The 19,406-nt window shown below is 45.0% G+C and overlaps 2 protein-coding genes across 2 annotated transcripts in view; both read right to left on the minus strand.

The window, feature by feature from the left end:
* Positions 1-795: 795 nt before the first annotated feature.
* On the minus strand, positions 796-2,917 carry LOC120433009 (DNA polymerase zeta catalytic subunit-like). Its single transcript, XM_039598451.1, has 4 exons — positions 2,899-2,917; positions 2,369-2,606; positions 1,958-2,100; positions 796-836 (listed from the first exon to the last, which is right to left on the minus strand). The coding sequence occupies exons 1-4, from the start codon at positions 2,915-2,917 to the stop codon at positions 796-798; spliced, it is 441 nt and encodes a 146-aa protein (XP_039454385.1).
* The window catches only part of LOC120433160 (DNA polymerase zeta catalytic subunit-like), a 122,305-nt gene continuing 105,368 nt past the window's right edge, over positions 2,470-19,406 (minus strand). Inside the window, exons 7-11 of the mRNA XM_039598907.1 lie at positions 19,008-19,112; positions 17,055-17,139; positions 4,561-4,703; positions 3,041-3,168; positions 2,470-2,606 (exon numbers count right to left, since the gene is read on the minus strand). Of these exons, the coding sequence (XP_039454841.1) occupies positions 3,107-3,168; positions 4,561-4,703; positions 17,055-17,139; positions 19,008-19,112 (395 nt within the window). The 3' untranslated portion in view covers positions 2,470-2,606; positions 3,041-3,106. The remainder of the gene's footprint in view (positions 2,607-3,040; positions 3,169-4,560; positions 4,704-17,054; positions 17,140-19,007; positions 19,113-19,406) is intronic.

A 19,406-nucleotide genomic window follows, 5' to 3' on the forward strand; every position in this document is an offset into this window, starting at 1 on the left:
GTTCCCAGGTTTCTTTCTGCTGAGGCAGTTGGAGAGAATGACACTGGGGAAAAACTTGTAGTGTGCCTCCTGTTGGGCAACAATAGTCCTCTCAGTCTTGTTTTCCTGATAGTCCTCGCACCTGATTTTCAGCTCACCGACATCTCCTTCCTCGCCATCTTTGCCAATTTCGTCCTCATGAGGATCAAGAAACCGTCCTCCTTCAAGGTTGATGGGGCTGATGCGATGCTCCTCAGAAGGGGGCTTTTATTGTCTTTTGTGTTCAGTTCCAGGTCAGTCTTAGCTGAGCAGTTTCTCAGCTCAGAATAACAGAGAGAAAAGGTCCTGTGGTTCTGAAGAATGGACAGACAGTTTGTTTCTACATTCTTTATACTGCCGCATTTCTTCCTGTTCTTGGCGACCTTTCCATTACCAAATGGGAAGCTTTCAATATCCGCTTTATCCAAAGCTATGGAAGCTTTATCGTAGGTGTACAAAGGTCGAGATCTTCTTTGTCCATGCAGATGGGAGATACCTCAGGGTGATTGGCTAATATGCAGGAATAGGGTGTTTGACTGGCTGGATGTAGGGGATTTCTTTATTCACCTTGAACCCTGTCAAACATTCACTACTGCTGTCCTGACTGCTTTTTAACTGAAAGTGCTTGTCAAGCGGCTGCTCCGTGTCCAACACGTGAACTGGTATGTGCTCGGGATGCTTGCACTCCAAAAGGATCTTAGCTGTAGATGGTGGCTCAAGGTGGACCGCCTCCGGGATGGGATTTCTTTTGCCCAACATCTTTTCAGTGGTCCGTGTTTAAGACTGCGCCATTGAGCCACTATCTGTTAAGGAGGAATCTATGGATACAGCATGTGAGAAGAAGAGGCATCTCATTAGTGTCCACAGCTGCAAGAAACTGACCTGAAATTCATGTAATCAGAGAGAGCAATGACCCATGAATCTTTGCCCAAAACCCCAGGGTGAGATTGATCACTATTTGATATATTTAAATTTGTGCTGTCAATCTCGTTAAAATGACGTTAACGCCATAATCAAGCGTTAACACGGCAAATCTCTTAGCGAGTTAACGTGGATCGCCCTGTGCGAGGGGCCGCATGGCGCTAACGTGTTGATGCCTCTGCTAACGGAGATTTGCCGCGTTAACGCGGTTACGGTGTTAACGCTATTTTAACGAGATTAGAGCTGACAGCACTAATTTAAATTTTAAAAAGTCAATTTACTACAATATTTCTATGCCACTATAACATGTTGAAAGCCAAAATTTATACTTTAAGCTCAATAAGAAAGTGACCGTCGCCTGCATGAGACACAGGGCAACTAGAACATCACTAACATGTGCATCAGCAGGACGCTTGTCCCTCATTCTCTCCTCTAGCTCTTCTGATAATGTAGTTGTTCTGCTTTCGGACCAGCTGAGCTACTGATAAAGTCATCTAATGCAGGTGGGGTGCAGGGGCAGGAAACGTGTTGAAATCGCACAAACAGCAACTACAGAGGCAGTTTTAGTGTTATTAACCTTTAAACTCTATGTTGCAAATTACTGAAGAGGAATTTGTTACAGCTATACAGAAATGTCAAGATGAATTTTATGACTCAGAACTTTCAGATTTCATTATGTTTGATACTGGTATATTTTTAAAAAGCACACAGAGTCTATTACCAGTCTATGAAGTTGTAGTCATCGCTCCACACACACATGCACGCTCTAAAAACTGAACAGTTAATTAACCCCAGGAGTCAGTTTTACCCCCAAGTCTGGCACTGCATCAAATTGTAGCCTGTCAGGTCATAGAGCCAAAACTGAGAATCATCCCAACTTTTTCTTCTGTAGCAGCTATCAGATCCCTCTCCTGACATACTTGACAGAGCGTGAATCGGTGGGGGGGTTGTCAGATAGGCATCAAAGCAAGCTGACACTTCATGCTGTCTCAGTACATCTCATCACAGGACAACTCACCGCTACTCTCGTCTGCGGCGCCATCGAGCTGCGGGATGGACAGGTTAGCGAACATAGAGTTGTTTCCACTCCACTCCATGTCTTCGTCAGAGGACTCCTGCTGGCCATCACTGAAGCAGTTTTCTGTCTCCTTCATGCAGGGTCTGTGCACACACACACCAACGACAGGAACCGTATTTAAAAAAAAAAAATAATAAAAAAAAAATGCCCAGGCAGAGCTCACTGGGGATGACTTTCACAGATTGTGTACAGCGATCGCTCACCTATGTATTTAAGATACGACCAGAAACAAAAAGGTGTAGCTTACGCTTACTTGTACTTATTACTAAAAAATGAAAACATTTTGATGCACAACATACTCTAAAACTGATGGTTATACTTTTGCCTTAAACCATGCAGAGATAAACATGCCTCTGAGAGGAAGCACTCTCAGGAGGGTCGCTGTCCCAACGCTGTGACATTATAACACTGAGTTCTGCCTCTTCCTTGTCCAGTTCTGGGCCTGCTTCCTCTTCATCACTGTTGCAGTTGTAGTTTGTGACACCAGGGAGTGAGCGGGACTGGGAATTCTGCCTAGCGGGTGTCCTGCAGAAACCATCGTCCTCCAGGCCTGCCAGCAAGTCAATGATGGCTTGGTCCCGGCTGCTGTCTGCATGGAGGACAAAATAAAGCACACAGACAATATCAGACAGCTGTACGCAATAACCTTCTCTCCACTTGGACAGCTGTTAAGCATTGAGGTGAATATTTTCTCCTTTCAGGGTGTAGTGGCAGTTAAGTGGACAAGAAACAGATGTATATGGAGGAAAGAATCCACTAAATATCAGAAAATATGGATGGAAAGGGGAAAAAAGTGGCTTTTACAACAACGATTCAAAACAGCCCTCAAAATCCATTTCAGAAAACACAAGCTGAAGCTTCTGGAGTCAAAGTCACATGACCCGACCACTGAATCAGCATCTTTGAAATACTGTTTGTGGAAGACAGCCTTAAAATTATCACCTAAAATCAGAGTTTAATCATGGGAAACAAAATCGAGCATAGAAAATTAAAAACGTGCATGAATGAAAGAGGCTGTGTTACCTAAGAGAGGCGAGTGGTTGGATGTCTGGGAGAGTGGGAGGAAAGACTGACTGTTCTCCAGGAGAGTCAGGATGGCCTCCTCATCAACGACAGCCTCCTCTGAACTTTCCCACTGCTCCTCACAGAGTCTGCGGCAGCAGCAGAGAAGATGAAAACTACTGTTAGGCATACTGATGTCACACTTTGCTAACAACAGTTTCACTGAGATAACACATTAAAGCAGCACAGTTCAGCATTAGCTCGGTGACTCCCATCTCTTACAGTTTCTACAGTTCCAGTTGTCACGTGTTCAGAATATTGAGGATGAGAACAAAACAACCATGGTTCCGAAGAGTTGGTCAAACAACGATTTTAATGAAACACACGTGTGGGGAGATGTACCCTGCAACATCAGCTGTAGATCTCCGTCAGAAATACACTTCAGATTGCTTTTATATCATCAGGGTATTATAACGCCTCTTGCTTTTACAAGTACACAATTTGCATCTTAAGAACATTATTTGCCTATTTTACAGACAATGACCAATTTTAAGAGATAAATGCAGACACAGAAGTTCCCCTTCTGGCATCTCCTTCCAAATAAGGCGATGATCTCCGCCTTTGGACACCCCATGGACTGGACATCATCTTCTGTCACCTGTTGTCAAGCAAACTCTAGTGCAACATTACTCAGGCCTGTTTCTAGGTTATATGTGGTATATATGTGTTTTGTAAGCGTGTGTGCGATCTTTCTTCAGCTTTAAGTTTGGACACACAAGCACAGAGATTTCCTGCACATTAGCCCAATGTCACTCTCACATCGTCACTCTTTCAACTCCCTGACTTGGGTAGGAGTAACGGGGTGATGAAACAAGTACTTCTCCTGCCAAACATACAGGCAGAATGAGAGAAGAAACAAATGTATGTCACAAGAGAAACCTGGTCCAATTAGGAGTTAAATTCTATAAAGGAAAAGAAAGTGTAGGGTGCTAGTAAGTAAAATCCAGCTTTTTTGCAAATTAAAGTATTCAGTCTCGACATCAGATCTTCTTCATCTCCTATAGTGAATCAGACTACTTAAAAGATGGTACTAAAAGAGGATTTCTCTTCTGTTTTGTTCTCAGATTTAATAAGCTTATAACAACTTTCATTTCTGATATTGGCTTTAAAGCAAGACAAAACAAATGTAAGAAAGAAATGTCGCTGTGCATCGCTTTTTTGCGCACAAAAACTTATTCAACTTCTGAAAAAGTCACTTTATTCATATAATATCCCCTGTGATAACTACCCAAGAAAGAGATTACTTCCATTATCAAAGATACAACAGTTGGTCTGTGAAAACATTTGGGGACTACCAGCCTGGCTCAACCCATTTCATGCCACCAAATAAAATGTGTAAAAAACCAAATTAGAACATAGCTTTGCCCTTTAATGGTTTCATAGCAGGTCAAACTATCCCATCGTGATAACTCAATATGATATAACTCAAAGCAAAATCTGCTGTTGCCGGTCTGTGAAACAACTACTGCAATTCTCCTCACCTGGATGTCGACCCCTGTGAACCTCCACAGCGTTAGCAGGGGTACATGGCAGCCCGTCTGGGGTCAGGGGGTCAAAATGAAGTGTTAGTTCACCAGGGAAATCTTCTTGGTTCTCCCCATCACCAGCAGACAGATCTTGTGTCCTGAGGAAATAAACAGACATCAAGTTTTACTTTTTACCAAAACATTCAACAGTGTTGTCTGCATGGCTGTTAGCTGAATTAGAAAACTGAGCACCTTGTGCAGCAGCCATGTTTTATTAGCATCTCTTTACAGCGGGTCTTAATCAGAGAAAGTGCTCGGTTTAGTGGGCGAAAGCTCTGTGTGGGACTGCACAAGTGTGCAGAGTGTCTCTTGTCTGGCAACTGTGTGGGGAAGTATATGGGTGTGTACAGCTAAGTGGTGTGTGTCTGTGTGTTGGCAGAGGGAATATGAATGGAAAACAGGCAGGCAGCCAACTGGGCTTTGTATCCCTCCGGATTGCCCTCAGCCACAAGCTGCCTATCACGCTCCCTTAATCGTGCTGCCCCTGCTGTATCGCCTAGCAACTCACCACTTAGTGACTCTGAAATATTGAAACGAAGACGAGGCGGGCGGCCGCTACTCGCACGTGGAACAGATTTTACAGGAATGGTTTTGAGAAAGAAAAAAACGAATTCCATTTTAGGCACTGCTCCAGAGGAGGTCTTTCAGATCTGGTGAAAATGGTGGACTAGAGTCTGAAGCCTGGCCATGAGTCTGACCATCTAAAAGCCCTCAGGATACTAAAACTGTTGCTCTTGTGACTGCAGGTGTGCACGGACGACTTCTGCAGCACAAGTTCAAGCTTCTGTAAAGCTTCTGATGCAATATGTTGAAAAGCACGGGACTGACAGGTGAAGCTGCAGAACACCATGACTGAGCCCAGTCACAGCTCAGGGAAGAACACAAACACTCGTGCGAGAGGACAGCCAGACAGAGACAAACATATCAGACAGAATAGTAGACTATGAATCACAGCCTTGTGGACACCCTCTAACTCACTTTTAAATGATGAATGAGCAGCAGCAGCAGGCAGGAGGCTGATAAATGATGAATGGTTTTCAGACAACATGGCTGTAAAATGAAATCTACTCCAGACTCAGAGTTTAGGTTGAGATTGAGGAGGTTTCATGGCAGAGACTTCGTTCTGCTGGTGCCGTATGATGAAGAGCCTCCCGAGAGTCAGCGTGCACATGCCACTGTCTGGTTGTTCTTAATTAGTCTGCCAGCTAACGACTTTAGAGGCAGCCAGGGAGGGAGCCTGGCAAGCGTCAGGAGATTTCTGCAGTGATGAACACATTTTGCCACCAAGCCACGCCCTCTCAGAGTTTGAATGATGAGAAAGAGAAAGGAACGATAACTACAAAGTGTTGTTAGCAGATGTGTGCCTTTGTAAATGCTCTAGTATATACTGAAATAAAGGCTCTGAGCCATTTGATGAGCCATTAACAAGATTTAACTTAAGACTACTTGTTACATTAAAACTACCAGACCACACAGCTTAATCTCTGATTCAGATGTTCTTCGTCTTACAAGTGCATAAAATCAAGCACCTAGCCACATCTGTGAAAGAATAGATCGTTCTAAAGACTGAAGTCAGGTGTGGTACTGTAATAGAATGCCACCACTGCAACAAGTCAGTTTTTGAAACATCTTCTCTCGTCATTACTCCATGACCAGCTGGAAGTGGTATTATTGCAAAGTGGAACCACGGCAACTCAAGTTGCAGACCATATAAGTAAAGAATGGGGATGCCAAGCCCTGAAGCAATAAGGACTACAAATCACCATCGCTCTGCAACTTAATAACTGCAGAGTTCCAAACCTCTTCCATCAACATCAGCACAAACACTGCACTGGGAGCTCCACAGTGTGGGTTTCCATGGCAGAGCAGCTCCTCTAGGTGTAATGTGTAGATGACTTAGTGTGCACATATGATTTGCACCTTCGACTGTAATTTTCTATCTGCTGCCTCAACACAAACGTGTGCAGTTGCACTAATTGTTAAGATAACACCATGCCGAATGATGAAGAGTCAAAACTGGCCACACATACACTGATGAGAAATCACAAGAGCTGTTTTGTGAAGTTCAAATGACACAGAGGCTCTGAGGCTGACGCTGCGATTAATACGCGGGAGTCAGAAAAATTAAAAATGTAGAACCTACATCTGCTGATGCTAATTTGAACAAACAGATTTGCTACAGATGTCTTTCTTTAACACTTTATCTAATTGACAGTTAGTTAATGTCCCCAGATCTTTACGCATTAACCCCAGGCCGTGTGAGGCAATCAAGTCTGAGCACTGTCCAAAGGTTCTCTTCCTGTCACGTAGCACAAAGCAGAAAATGCTCCAAATTCTTCAGTGGGTTTAGATAACAATACGGCACCAGCATAGACCACACAGGAGGCTAGAAATAAGACATCCAATTCACTTGGAGTAAATTTCATACCAATACCTGACTGTTACGATGGCCTGTAGCAGCTGGGTTCAAAGAGGAGGATTGAGGCAGAGATGAGGTGCAGACAAACCTGTTGGTGTTTATTCACCAACATTAAAATTCCAAAACAGAGTGTAGGCCAGGGTTCATCAGAATCAGATCAGAATCAGAATACTTTATTGATTTCTAGGGGAAATTATTTTTCGTTACAGTGCTCCATTATAAACAAACATTAACAAAGACAGACAATACACTAACTAAGAATAGCACAATATATACAGGCATATATATATACATAAAAGTCACTTATTAATAAATAGCTGAAAAGAACATGTGCAAGAAGGGTGTAGCTGTTGCAGTAAACAGTGTGTTAAGTGGATGAGTTGTACAGGGAGATGGCCACAGGCAGGAATGATTTCCTGTGTTGTTCAGTGGTGCTTTTCAGTAATCTCAGTCTCTCACTGAACGTGCTCCTGTGACTGACCAGCATGTCATGGAGTGGGTGGGTGGTGTTATCCAACATTGTCTTTATTTTGGACAACATCCGCCTCTCCGACACCACCTTGAGGGAGTCCAGCTCCATCCCCACAACATTACTGGCCTTACGAATCAGTTTATCGAGTCTGTTGGCATCTGCAACCCTCAGCCTGCTCCCCCAGCATGCAACAGCATAGAGGATAGCACTGGCCACAACAGCCTCATAGAAAATCCTGAGCATTTTCTGGCAGATGTTGAAGGACCTCAGTCGCCTCAAAAAATAGAGACGACTCTGGGCCTTTCTGTAAAGTGCTGTGGTGTTTTTAGCCCAGTCCAGTTTATTGTCAATGTGTACTCCAAGGTATTTATAGTCCTCCACAATGTCAACACTGACCCCCTGGATTAAAACATTTGTCACATACACAGTCATACACAGTACGATATGCAGTGAAATGCTTAGACAACTGCTCGTGACCTAAAATAAAAGACTATGAATAGGACAGGAAATAAATATGAAAATTAAAATGAAGGGTAAATTTAACTAGGAAAGAATAAAATAAAATATAAAAATTAAAGTTAAAAATAAAATAACTGTACAACAAAATACACAATATAGAAAATATATAAGAATATATGAAGAAATATAGAACAATAAGAGCAGCTGTACAAGTAGTAAATGGTAATGAAAGAAATGTAATGTCCAGGGTTGTGCAATCCATATATTTAAGTGTCTTGTGCAGTGCAAATATGCTTAAAAGTGATTTATTTAAGTGACTTGTGACTAAGTGAGTGATTTGATTAGATGACCACGCAGTGTAGTTATGCAGTGGCCACTAGTGTAAACAAATGTCCAGAATGTCCAGTGTGTGTGTAAAACCATATGTGTGGGTCAGTACTATGTGGTGGTGTGATTGAGAAACCGTATCGCCTGCGGAAAGAAGCTTCTCCTCAGTCTCTCTGTGTTGGTCTTCAGGGAGCAGAATCGCTTTCCTGACCTCAACAGAGAGAACAGTCCATTGTTGGGATGGCTGAGGTCCTTCATGATCTTCCTGGCCTTGGTCCAGCACCGCCTGCTGTAGATTGAGTGCAGGTCAGGGAGCTCGGAGCGGATGGTGTGCTCAGCTGATCGCACAACCCTCTGTAGAGCTCGTCTGTCCTGCATGGTGCTGTTCCCGAACCAGGTTGAGATGTTTCCTGTCAGGATGCTCTCTATGGTGCAGGAGTAAAAGTTCCTGAGCACCTTGGAGGGCAGTCGGAAGTCTCTCAAGCGTCTGAGGTGGTAGAGACGCTGTCGGGCCTTTTTCACCACGGTGTTGATGTGACAGGACCATGACAGGTCCTGCGTGATGTGAACCCCGAGGTATTTGAAGCTGTCCACTCTCTCCACTGAGCACTCGTTGATGACGGGGGTCTGGTAGTTCCTCTCCTGCTTAGTGCTGAAGTCCACTATCAACTCCTTTGTCTTACTGACGTTTAGAAGGAGGTTGTTTTTCTGGCACCAGTTCTCCAGATTCCTAATCTCCTTCAGGTAGGCCGCCTGTTGTTATCAGAGATCAGGCCCACCACGACAGTGTCGCCAGCAAACTTAATGATGGTGGTGGAGCTGGTAGTGGCCACACAGTCATATGTGTACAAAGAGTACAGGAGGGGCTCAGAACACACCCCTGGGGGCTCCAGTGCTGAGAGTGATGGAGGCTGAGACATGTCCGCCCATCCTTACTGCCTGTGGTCTGCCAGTTAGGAAGTTGGAGATCCACTGACACATAGATGAGCTGAGTCCCAGGTGCTCCAGCTTGGTGGTGAGTGTGGAGGAATTATGGTATTAAATGCAGAGCTGTAGTCGATGAAGAGCATTTAACATAATTCCCCTTCTAGTGTCCAAGTGAGTAAGTGATGTGGAGGAGATGAGAGATGGCATCGCTGTGGAACGATTTGCACGGTAAGGGAACTGTAGTGGGTCCAGTGTGTCTGGTAGTGAAGAAATGATGAAGTCTCTGACCAGGCGCTCAAAGCACTTCATCACTACTGAGGTGAGGGCTACAGGGCAATAGTCATTGAGAGAAGCAGGGTGGGGTTTCTTCGGGACAGGACAACAATGATGGACTCTTTGAAACATGTGGGGATCACCGACTGAGATAAAGAGATGTTGAATATCTCAGTGAACACAGGTGCTAGCTGGTATGCGCAGACTCTGAGGATACGACCTGAGATGCCTTCTGGTCCTGCTGCTTTCCTGGTGTTCACTCTCTTGAAGGCTCTCCTCATGTCATGCTCGGAGATGATGAGCACGTTTCCGGTAGTGGCAGTATCTTCCTGTCCGCAGTCGTTAGCGCCGCTAGCATTAGCATCGCTAGCGCCTTTAGCTGCAGCCTCGAAGCAAGCATAGAAAGTGTTCAGCCTGCCTGCCAGAGTCACGTCCGCGCTTGTCGCATCGGTTGTTGGTGCTTTATAATCCGTTATTGTCCTTAATCCCTGCCACAGGCTCCTAGAGTCACTCTGTTTGAGTTGTGACTCTAGTTTCCTCCCGTAGCACTGCTTCGCCTCTTTCACCGCCTTCCGCACGTTATATGACGCGGCTTTGTACGGGTCCATGTCCCCCGTCGCGAGTCCCGTGTTGTAAGCAGCGGTGCGGGATCTCAGAGCGTCGCGGATGGTTTTATCCACCCACGGCTTCTGGTTGGGAAACATTCTGATAGTGATAGTCTTTTTCTCCACGGTATCATCCGCTAGTTTCCCGATGAATCCCACAACCGCTTCCGTAAACACGTTGACGTCATCATCGGAGCTGTTTCTGAACATGTCCCAGTCTGCATCATCGAGTGCGTCCTGTAACGCGGCCACCGATTGGTCCGTCCAGCGTGTGACCTTCCTCTGAACCGGAACTTCCTGTTTCAGCCTTTGTTTGTATTTTTGGCATGAGGAAGATGGCGGCGTGATCGGATTTGCCAAACGGAGGGCGAGATTGTGCCTTGTAGCCGTCCTTGACCGTAGTGTAACAGTGGTCCAGTGTCCTTTCACCCCTGGTGGGGCAGGTGATGTGTTGATGAAAGTTCGGCGCTGCGCGTTTGAGGTTGGCACTATTAAAGTCCCCCGTCACAATAAGCGCGGCGTCCCGGTGTTGTGTCTGGTGCTGTGTGAGTGACCGTGTCCGCTTGTGGTGGAATATAAACGGCACTTAAAATGACCGATGTAAACTCCTGAGGTAGATAAAAGGGACGACACATGATGGACAGTAGTTCCAGATTTGGTGTGCAGGAGCGTGTGAGAGGAACAACGCTTGCGCTGTTGCACCAACTGTTGTTCACCACTGAACACACGCCGCCTCCCCTTGACTTCCCCGAGTCCTGTGTCCTGTCCATGCGGTGAACCGAGAAGAACTCGGCCGGCTGGATGGCGTGGTCCGGCACCACTGGGTTCAGCCATGTCTCGGTGAAGCAGAGGAGATTACAGTCCCGAATGTCTCTCTGGAACTTTATCCTGGCCCTGAGGTCATCAAGCTTGTTCTCCAGTGACTGGACGTTGGCAAGCAGGATGCTAGGCAGAGGTGTGCACGAGCTCTCAGCCTGTTCCTGACGCCGGCTCATTTCCCTCGAGGCCGCCGCTTTGTGTCGCATCCTTTGTTCTCCCTCAGGATCTCACTCGCCAGCTCGGATCCGGAGTTAAAACTCAATTGTGAGTACATTGTATACCAATAGAAACAAGAGTGTCTCTGTCATACCTAATGTACTCAATGGTGATGATTTTGCCGATTTAAAAACGCTGAAAACTAACTTAAAAAACAAAAACAAAGAAAAGGTGGTCGGAGCAGTTGTGACGGCAGCCGACCTCACCGGGCGCCATCTTTTAAATCAATTCCTTGGTCTTTGCCACGTTGAGCTGCAGATGATTCCGCCACACCACGTGACAAAGGAGTCGACCACAGCTCGGTACTCTGTCTCATCATCCTGCTGATGCATCCAACCACCGGGAGTCATCAGAAAACTTCTGAAGATGGCAGGTCTCTGTGCAGTGGCTGAAGTCTGTGGTGTAGAGGGTGAAGAGGAAGGGGAGAGGACAGTCCCCTGTGGTGCCCCTATGTTGCTGAGTACCTTGTCAGACACACACTGTGGGAGATGTACATATTGTGGTCTTCCTGTCAGGTAATCAACAATCCAAGACACCAGAGAAGCATCCACCTGCATCACTGTTAACTTATCACCCAGGAGGGTCGGCCTGATGGTGTTGAAAGCACTGGAAAAGTCAAAAAACATGACCCTCACAGTGCTCGCCGGCTGGTCCAGATGGGTGTAGACACGATTGAGCAGGTAGATGATGGCGTTCTCTGTTCCGAGACGAGGCTGATAAGCAAATTGAAGGGGATCCAGATGTGGTCCGACAATGGGTCGCATCTGGTCCAGGATGAGCCTTTCCAGGGTCTTCATGATGTGGGAGGTCAGTGCCACGGGCCTGCAATCCTGGGGGCCACTGGGACGTGGCGTCTTTGGAAATAGGGACGAGGCATGATGTCTTCCACATCACTGGTACCCTCTGCAGACTCAGACTCAGCATAAACAGTTTATGAAAGACTCCACACAGCTGGGGGGCACAGGCCTTGAGGACGCGGGGACTCACTCTGTCTGGTCCAGCAGACTTGCCCGAGTGGAGTCTCCTCATTTGCATCTCAACCTGGTATTGAGTGAAGGTGAGGGGTGGGGGAGGGGTGTCAGGAATCTCACAGGAGGCAACAGCGCCATATGAAGAGAGAGGCTGACACAGTGGTGTGGCTCTGGATTCCAGGCTGACTACAGGTGAGGTTGTGAGGGTGTGAGCAGACACTGTAGTGTTGAATCTATTGAAAAACAGATTCAACTCGTTAGCTCTATTCTCACCTCCCTCAGCTCCCCTGCTGTTGGTTGGCCTGAATCCAGTGATGGTCTTCATGCCCCTCCACACCTCTCTCATGCTGTTCTGCTGGAGTTTCCACTTCAGCTTCCTCCTGTAATTGTCTTTAGCCTCTCTGATCTTGTCCTTTAGTAACACCTGGACCTTCCTCACCTCCTCTTTATTGCCCCCTCTGAAAGCCCTCTTGTCGTTGAGGAGGGCTTTGATGTCCTTAGTCACCCACGGCTTGTTATTTGGGTAACAATGAACAGTCTGAGCTGGAAGAATGGAGTCGGTGCAGAAAGTTATGTAGTCTGTGATACAATCAGTAAGCCCATTGATGTCCTCGGCGTGAGGCTCACAGAGTGTTTCCCAGTCGGTCACCTCGAAACAGCCCTGTAGTTCTGCTAAGGCCTCCTCTGACCACCTCCTAATGCTCCTCGTGGTCACAGGTTCCCTCCTCACAATTGGCACATAGCGTGGGGTGAGGTGAATCAGGTTATGATCTGACCTACCAAGTGGGGGGAGGGAGGAGGAGCTGTATGCATCCTTGACATTAGCATACAGAAGGTCTAAAATTTTCTCTCCCCTGGTGGGACAGTCCACATATTGTCTGAATGTTGGTAGTGTATTGTCCAGTGATACATGGTTGAAGTCACCCAAGATCACAATAAAGGCACTCGGGTGCTGAGTCTGTAACCGGGCTATGGCAGAGTGGATAGTGTCACATGCAGCTGTGGGAGGAACATAAACAGCCACCAAGATGACATGAGAGAATTCCCTGGGTAAATAATACAGCCTGAGTCCTACAGCACATAGTTCAATGTCCGGGCAACAAATCCTTTCTTTGATTGTTATGTTGGCAGGGTTACACCACCGGTTGTTAACTAAAACAGCAAATCCACCTCCTTTCCGCTACCACTAGCAATGCTGTCCCTGTCCGCCTCGAACAGTGTGGAAGCCTTCCATGGAAGCATTCTCGCCGGAATGTCCTGGTGCATCGATGATTCAGTGAAACACTTCAGGCTACACTCGGTATTCCTCTGACTCGCACCAGTGCTGAGAGCTCGTCGATTTTATTCGATAAGGATCGCACATTTCCCATTACGATAGACGGCAGACACGGTTTATACCTCCTCCTCGCTTCGAGCCTCCACTGTCTCACCGTCTCCTTTCTTCTCCTCTGTCCTTGACCTCTGCATCCCCGATGTGTTTTTCTCCAAATTTCAGCTGGTACTTCTGGTGGTCTGGCCAGCAAAATGGTAAATGGCTCTGTATTTATATAGCACTTTACTAGTCCCTAAGGACCCCAAAGCGCTTTTACATATCCAGACATCCACCCATTCACACACACATTCACAAGCCGCCGGCATCAGAGCGATCAGCTGATCTCTGGAGTAAACAGTCCGCGCGTAGTAGGAGATGTGCCATGGTCCTGCTCCTTGATAAAAGTAATAGTTCCACGGCCACCAGAAGAACAAAAACTCTTTCAATCCACATGATTGAGTGAAAGATAATAAACGGATGAAAATACAAGTCAGAAAAAAAAGAAGAACGAAGAAAACAGAGCTAAACTAAGAGAAAAAACAGGAGCGACTGTAACAGGCTGCACGCTGACCTATTCTCTTCCACTTATCCTTTTGCAGGGTAGCAGGGGGACTGGAGCCTATCCCAGCTGTCTTAGGGCGAGAGGCAAGGTATACCCTGGACAGATCGCCAGTATGTCACAGAGCTAACACACAGACACAGACAACCATTCACTCTCACACTCACGCCTATGGGTAATTTAGAGTTACCAGTTCACTAATTGCATGTCTTTGGACTGTGGGAGGAAGCCTGAGTACCTGGAAAGAACCCACCCAAACACGGGGAAAACATGCAAACACCACACCGAAAGACCACGGCCAGGTGGTGGAATTGAACTCAGGACCTTCTTGCTGTGAGCCAACAGTGCTAACTGTCTTACCTAATAACCTTTATTGATATCAAATCAATATTGTAGACATAATTAACATAATTACAATTAGTAAATAAAATATTTCCCACTTGTCCTACCGACTACAATCTACAATAAACTAATATAGCTATTGGTAGCACCAGGAACCTTTAAAAGGGCACTCAAGATGCCTGGGGACTCTTGTGGCTGGCACACCATCAAAAGAAAACATAGGTAAGACAATCTTATCCAAAAGCTATGTTAAAGTACTGGTTTCACCAGCTTAACCAAACATTCTATACTAATTGAAATCTCTTTTCCTAGGCAGACATTAAACGGTACCAGCTGGAAGACCGCCCACCTTTAGCCCAAATAACCAATAAAACAAACTTTTGTATGAGTGCCCGTAATATAAATATTAAAATCACTCATGTTTATACGGTTAAGTAATGAAGACAACCTTCATTACACTGACCTATTCTCACATGACCTCAACGAGAGACTGCAAGGTCTTTGTACTCCATCTAACCGATTGAGACACATGGTCTATCCGTTATAGTTCTGAAGGCCGATGTCTATAAAAGTTTAGAGCTGCAGTTAAAGTGTGAAAACAACTCAGTTTGGCACTTATGCACTGCAGTGTCTTGTTACCTGCTGGCTATCACACAGGATGATGTGGATATATGAGTATTAGTTAGCTATAATAGGCAGCTACAATCACTTGTCCATAAACTCAGAAACCAAAAGGACTTGGTCTTTGCTCTCAGATGGGAAGGACAGTGAGCTTCAGGGCACACTGAGCGAGAGACTGGATTCACCAATCAAGTTACAGTCTCTGCAGTTCTTTAGTCTCATTCCATTTAAAAAAGAAGAATTCAACCAAAATTCTATTTTGCACAGCCTTGTATGAAGAGCGTGGCAGAACAGGGTAAAGGTTAATCGAGTGGGAGGACATTTCCAACCAAAATGAGATTTAAAGAGCTATATATAGAATCGGATATAAAAGCCTCCCATGGAGGAGAAGGCTGAATCCAAAATCAGGGAAGCCCAGAAGGTTACTTGCCTACCAGAGAGTGTCATGAGAGACTGGTTCTGGATGAATAAGAGGTACAACAATATGTCCATAACTGAGGCCGTAGAAACTGCCAAAACATGGCTCGCAGCTGAAGAGTTGGACAAAATCCTTGAATTAAAAGAAAACCATGAGTAAGGGGAAATAAAATGTTTCCAAAAAGCCTAAAATGCTAAGTGAGACACTGACAAAGCAGCAATATTAGCAGTGCATAGTAGAGTAAAGGAGAGCCAACAGACAGGAAGTGATAGGCTGTGTGAGAGTATTAACAGAAAGGGTGACTGAGACAGCCAGGCATTGGGAAAGAAGCCAGGCAACTCTGTGTGTGTGCGCTCCATCACTTAAGACGAGCCGACTCTACACCGAAGGTCCGCTCTGCTCCCCCCTCCCTTTTTTTCCCCTGTCCGATATCAGGGGTTGGTGAATGGAAGCCATCTGGATGTGATGCAGCAACACACACACACAGCCGAGTCAACTGTACTTTATTTATAACAGGAAATACTTTCTAGCTGTACATCTGGCGATTGTTTCACCATCCCCTCCCTTTTTTTTCTCCACTACATCTGTTGCAATTTCACTTTCCCATTTTATCCAATCTCTGATTTTACTGCTTCCTCTCTGCCCTGAGAAGAAAGACACTCAGGCACAAAGAAACTGAGGACACACAACAACTTCATTACAGCTCAATACAAAGAACTAAAAACAAGAAAACTTGTTATTGATGTGGGCTGCCAGACTATGGGAGACTTTCCTCTAAGGCTGGAAGCATTTTGTCCCCATTTTCAAACACTGTTACTCTCTTGCATAAACTCCAACTCTGTGACAGTTACTCCAAATTTCATGACGGATATGGGACATTGACTTTCAGTTATTACATTTTTAATAATGACAATAAGACAAACAATAAACAACAAACCATAACCTAACATGAAAAGAATAAATTCAAAATAAGCACTCTCACACTAGGAAAATGGGATAAACAAATAAAAGAAAGGCAAACAGAATAATTGTGCAAGAGAAAATCATGTTGAAACACTATGCATGCCCACACTGACTTCAAAGGTCCTTTAGAGTTGTCATGCCACAACAAAATTAGGACATCTGTGTTGAATCTGGCAAAGAGCGAGTGATACATCATACAGATCAGATGTGATCTTGGCCATTTCACCATAGACCTCAAACTTGCAGACAGTGAATACCAGTTTCTGTTCCAAACTTTAAATGCAGGTTTTGTGTCAAGGGTCAACACACAAGTGATGCAAATTACCAAGAGTCCCGTTTCCAAGCCTGAAGGCAGTGCATCACGTGAGAAGGGACACAATGCCTCTTTTCCTCTAGCACCTATTCGTTTCGCCACAACTTGATTCGGTTTCGGTTGTTTTCCGTTACAATTCAATACCATTTCAACGTGGGTGGGCAAGGTGGCCTCAAAGTCCGGTGATGTCATTTGCTTTTGCTGTACAGGTGTACAGGTGTACCTAACACCGGTACAAAATATCCATTAGTGCTACAGCACTTCTAAGGAAGTGGAAGTGTTAATAAAGGGTAAATATGTGATGCGATTATGAATTTTCTTCATGAATTATTTTTTAGACAACAATTTTAAGGATCATGATTAGTGCAGTCTTTCAGATATCATGTACCCTGGCACTACCCAAGATAAATCAAAGGAAGGAGAAGGAACTTACACATCAAACTCGTTCTCCTTGAGGATCTCCTCGACTCTCTTCATGAAGATTTTCTCACTCTCTGATGAGGTGACAAAACCACGATCTGGAACACACAGACAAGCATTTCAACACTGCACTTTCTGGTGCTTAGAAACATTCTTCAGACATGGAGTTCTTCGCTACAATTAAAACATTTTGGTCAGTAATAGCTGTTAAGCATGCTGGTGTTTGGCTGGGTAATTTTGCTGTCAGTCTGTAATAAACTGTGACCTTAATTCTGCATACCGTAGTCTTTTGTCTTTCTTAACTGAACTTGCACATTGTAAATTGTTCTGTAGGAGCTATAATTCACGGGCATTATCTGATTTCCTCTCCTTCACTTTTCAAGCTTGGGAACCCCATGTGCTTATGTGCTTGGGTGTAGGCCTGAGAACAAACTTTTGTCACAGTGCAGCCGTGCTCTGATTATTTGGCAGCCTATTTCCATGACAGCTCTGTGTGTGTGTGTGTGTTTGGTGGAGAATCAGACTTTGGCAAGATTAAAAGGGTTTGTAGTTTAAAGACAGTACTTTCCCACCGATCATATGGACAGCTCTTTGAATTGTAACTCTGACTTGTGGAGGTAATGGAAAATTCTAATTTTACGTTCCACTGGAAGAGGCTTTAGAAACAAAACTAAGACAGATGCCACAGTTGGACAAAGAGAAGCATAACATGATAGAAGAACACAGTGAGCCACAGTCTGCACTGCCTCCAGACATTCTCAAAACTCTTTCACAGTAACCAGAAACACTGGCGCCACTGAAATGAGACTCACTCCCCGCACATTAGAACCGAAGAATTTTGCACCCAAATCAACAAGGTTTCAAAACATCTCCTCTCCTCTGAATTGAGAAATTCAAAAGTTAATTTACAATTTGTCATGTTGGTCAAACCATTCCTGAGCAGTATGACAACCAAATTATCCTGCTGAAACCTCTGCATCAATTAGATTAGTGGCCATGAAATCACGTAGGTGGCCTGTAACTATGTTTAGAAAGTATTACGCTGCAGAGCATCACACAGGCCTTCTTTAAAAACGAATCATGCTGGCCAGCTCTTCTCTTCTCTCCAGATAAATGAGATGTGCGCCCGGCCTTTGGCAAAACGTCGAAGAAAATGTGATTCATCAAACCAGGCTGCATTCTCCCACTGTTTCATGGGTCACTTCTGGCGCTCGCTTTGCAGCTGCTTTAGGTGGAGCGCAGTAGTCAGCATGGGTACTGTGTCACATGGCCAAAGTCTGTGGCTATGCAGCTCCATAAACATTAAGCTGTGATACACTGTGTTCTGACACGGTTCCATCATAGGCACTGTTTAGGCTTTCAGCACTAGCAATTCTGTGGGATGGAAGAATCGCCAAAAAAGGGCAATTCCTCGAAAAGTAGATCACATGCTGGGTGCAGCATGGGTGATTTTCTTTTTAAAACTAATCCAACTGAATACTGATAAGGTGTGGCTGTTGTTTTTGACAAGTGTGCCAACAGAGGTCTGTCTAGCCAAAAGCTCTCTGCCAATTCCATTTGCTGGACCTCTCCATCACATTTGTTCTTTTGATGCCTGATAATGGAATTACCTGACAAACAACACAGCCTGCTTTGTAGTGTTTCATGAAAATATGTTTTACTTTGCACCAATGAGCAGATTTGTGTCCCTGTGCATTGCACACGTTCAGTTTATGAGTCTAGCTTGATTACCAAGCCTGGTAGCTCCAAAAACAGTCACTTCTGCCTCCAAACAACCAATGGGAATGACCCAAATGCTGAAACTGAAGAGTTAAGAAATGAATGGGTGACAGCATAGTGACTATGACCATCTTTTATATACAGTTAACCATACTCATTTTCCTTTATTCCCAGATCGCAGAGAAATTAAACAGAAACCCATAGACTGACTTAGACAACTAAGAATTTCCGTGGTGAATGCCTGTACCTTGCGACTCGGGGGTTTCAATCTGAGAGGGCTGGTTCTTCTCTCTCCTCCTCTGCTTCTCATCCTCCCAGATGGCCTGCAGGCCAGGGTTCCTGCCAATTTGATCTGGAGAAAAATGGAGAACTAAGCACAAAAATACTCAAACTCTGTACCATCAAACACGGTGTTTATATAAAGTTGTGCTTAACAACATCAACTCATAAAGCTGTTTTTAACTGCAAGAACTATTGCATAGTTTTTTGGAGGCCTGCACATGTTTCCACAGCAGGACTTCTGCTCTGTCTGTATAGCAGTCATTACACAGTCATGCAGCTCCAACACCGCAAACAAACTCATTAAAGAAATAATGTGGAAAGAAGAAGAGGTGCAGGGTCATTATTTCATCCCAAACCTGCAGCC

Source organism: Oreochromis aureus, linkage group 15 (genome assembly GCF_013358895.1).
Source record: "Oreochromis aureus strain Israel breed Guangdong linkage group 15, ZZ_aureus, whole genome shotgun sequence".
NCBI classification, from domain to species: Eukaryota; Metazoa; Chordata; class Actinopteri; order Cichliformes; family Cichlidae; genus Oreochromis; species Oreochromis aureus.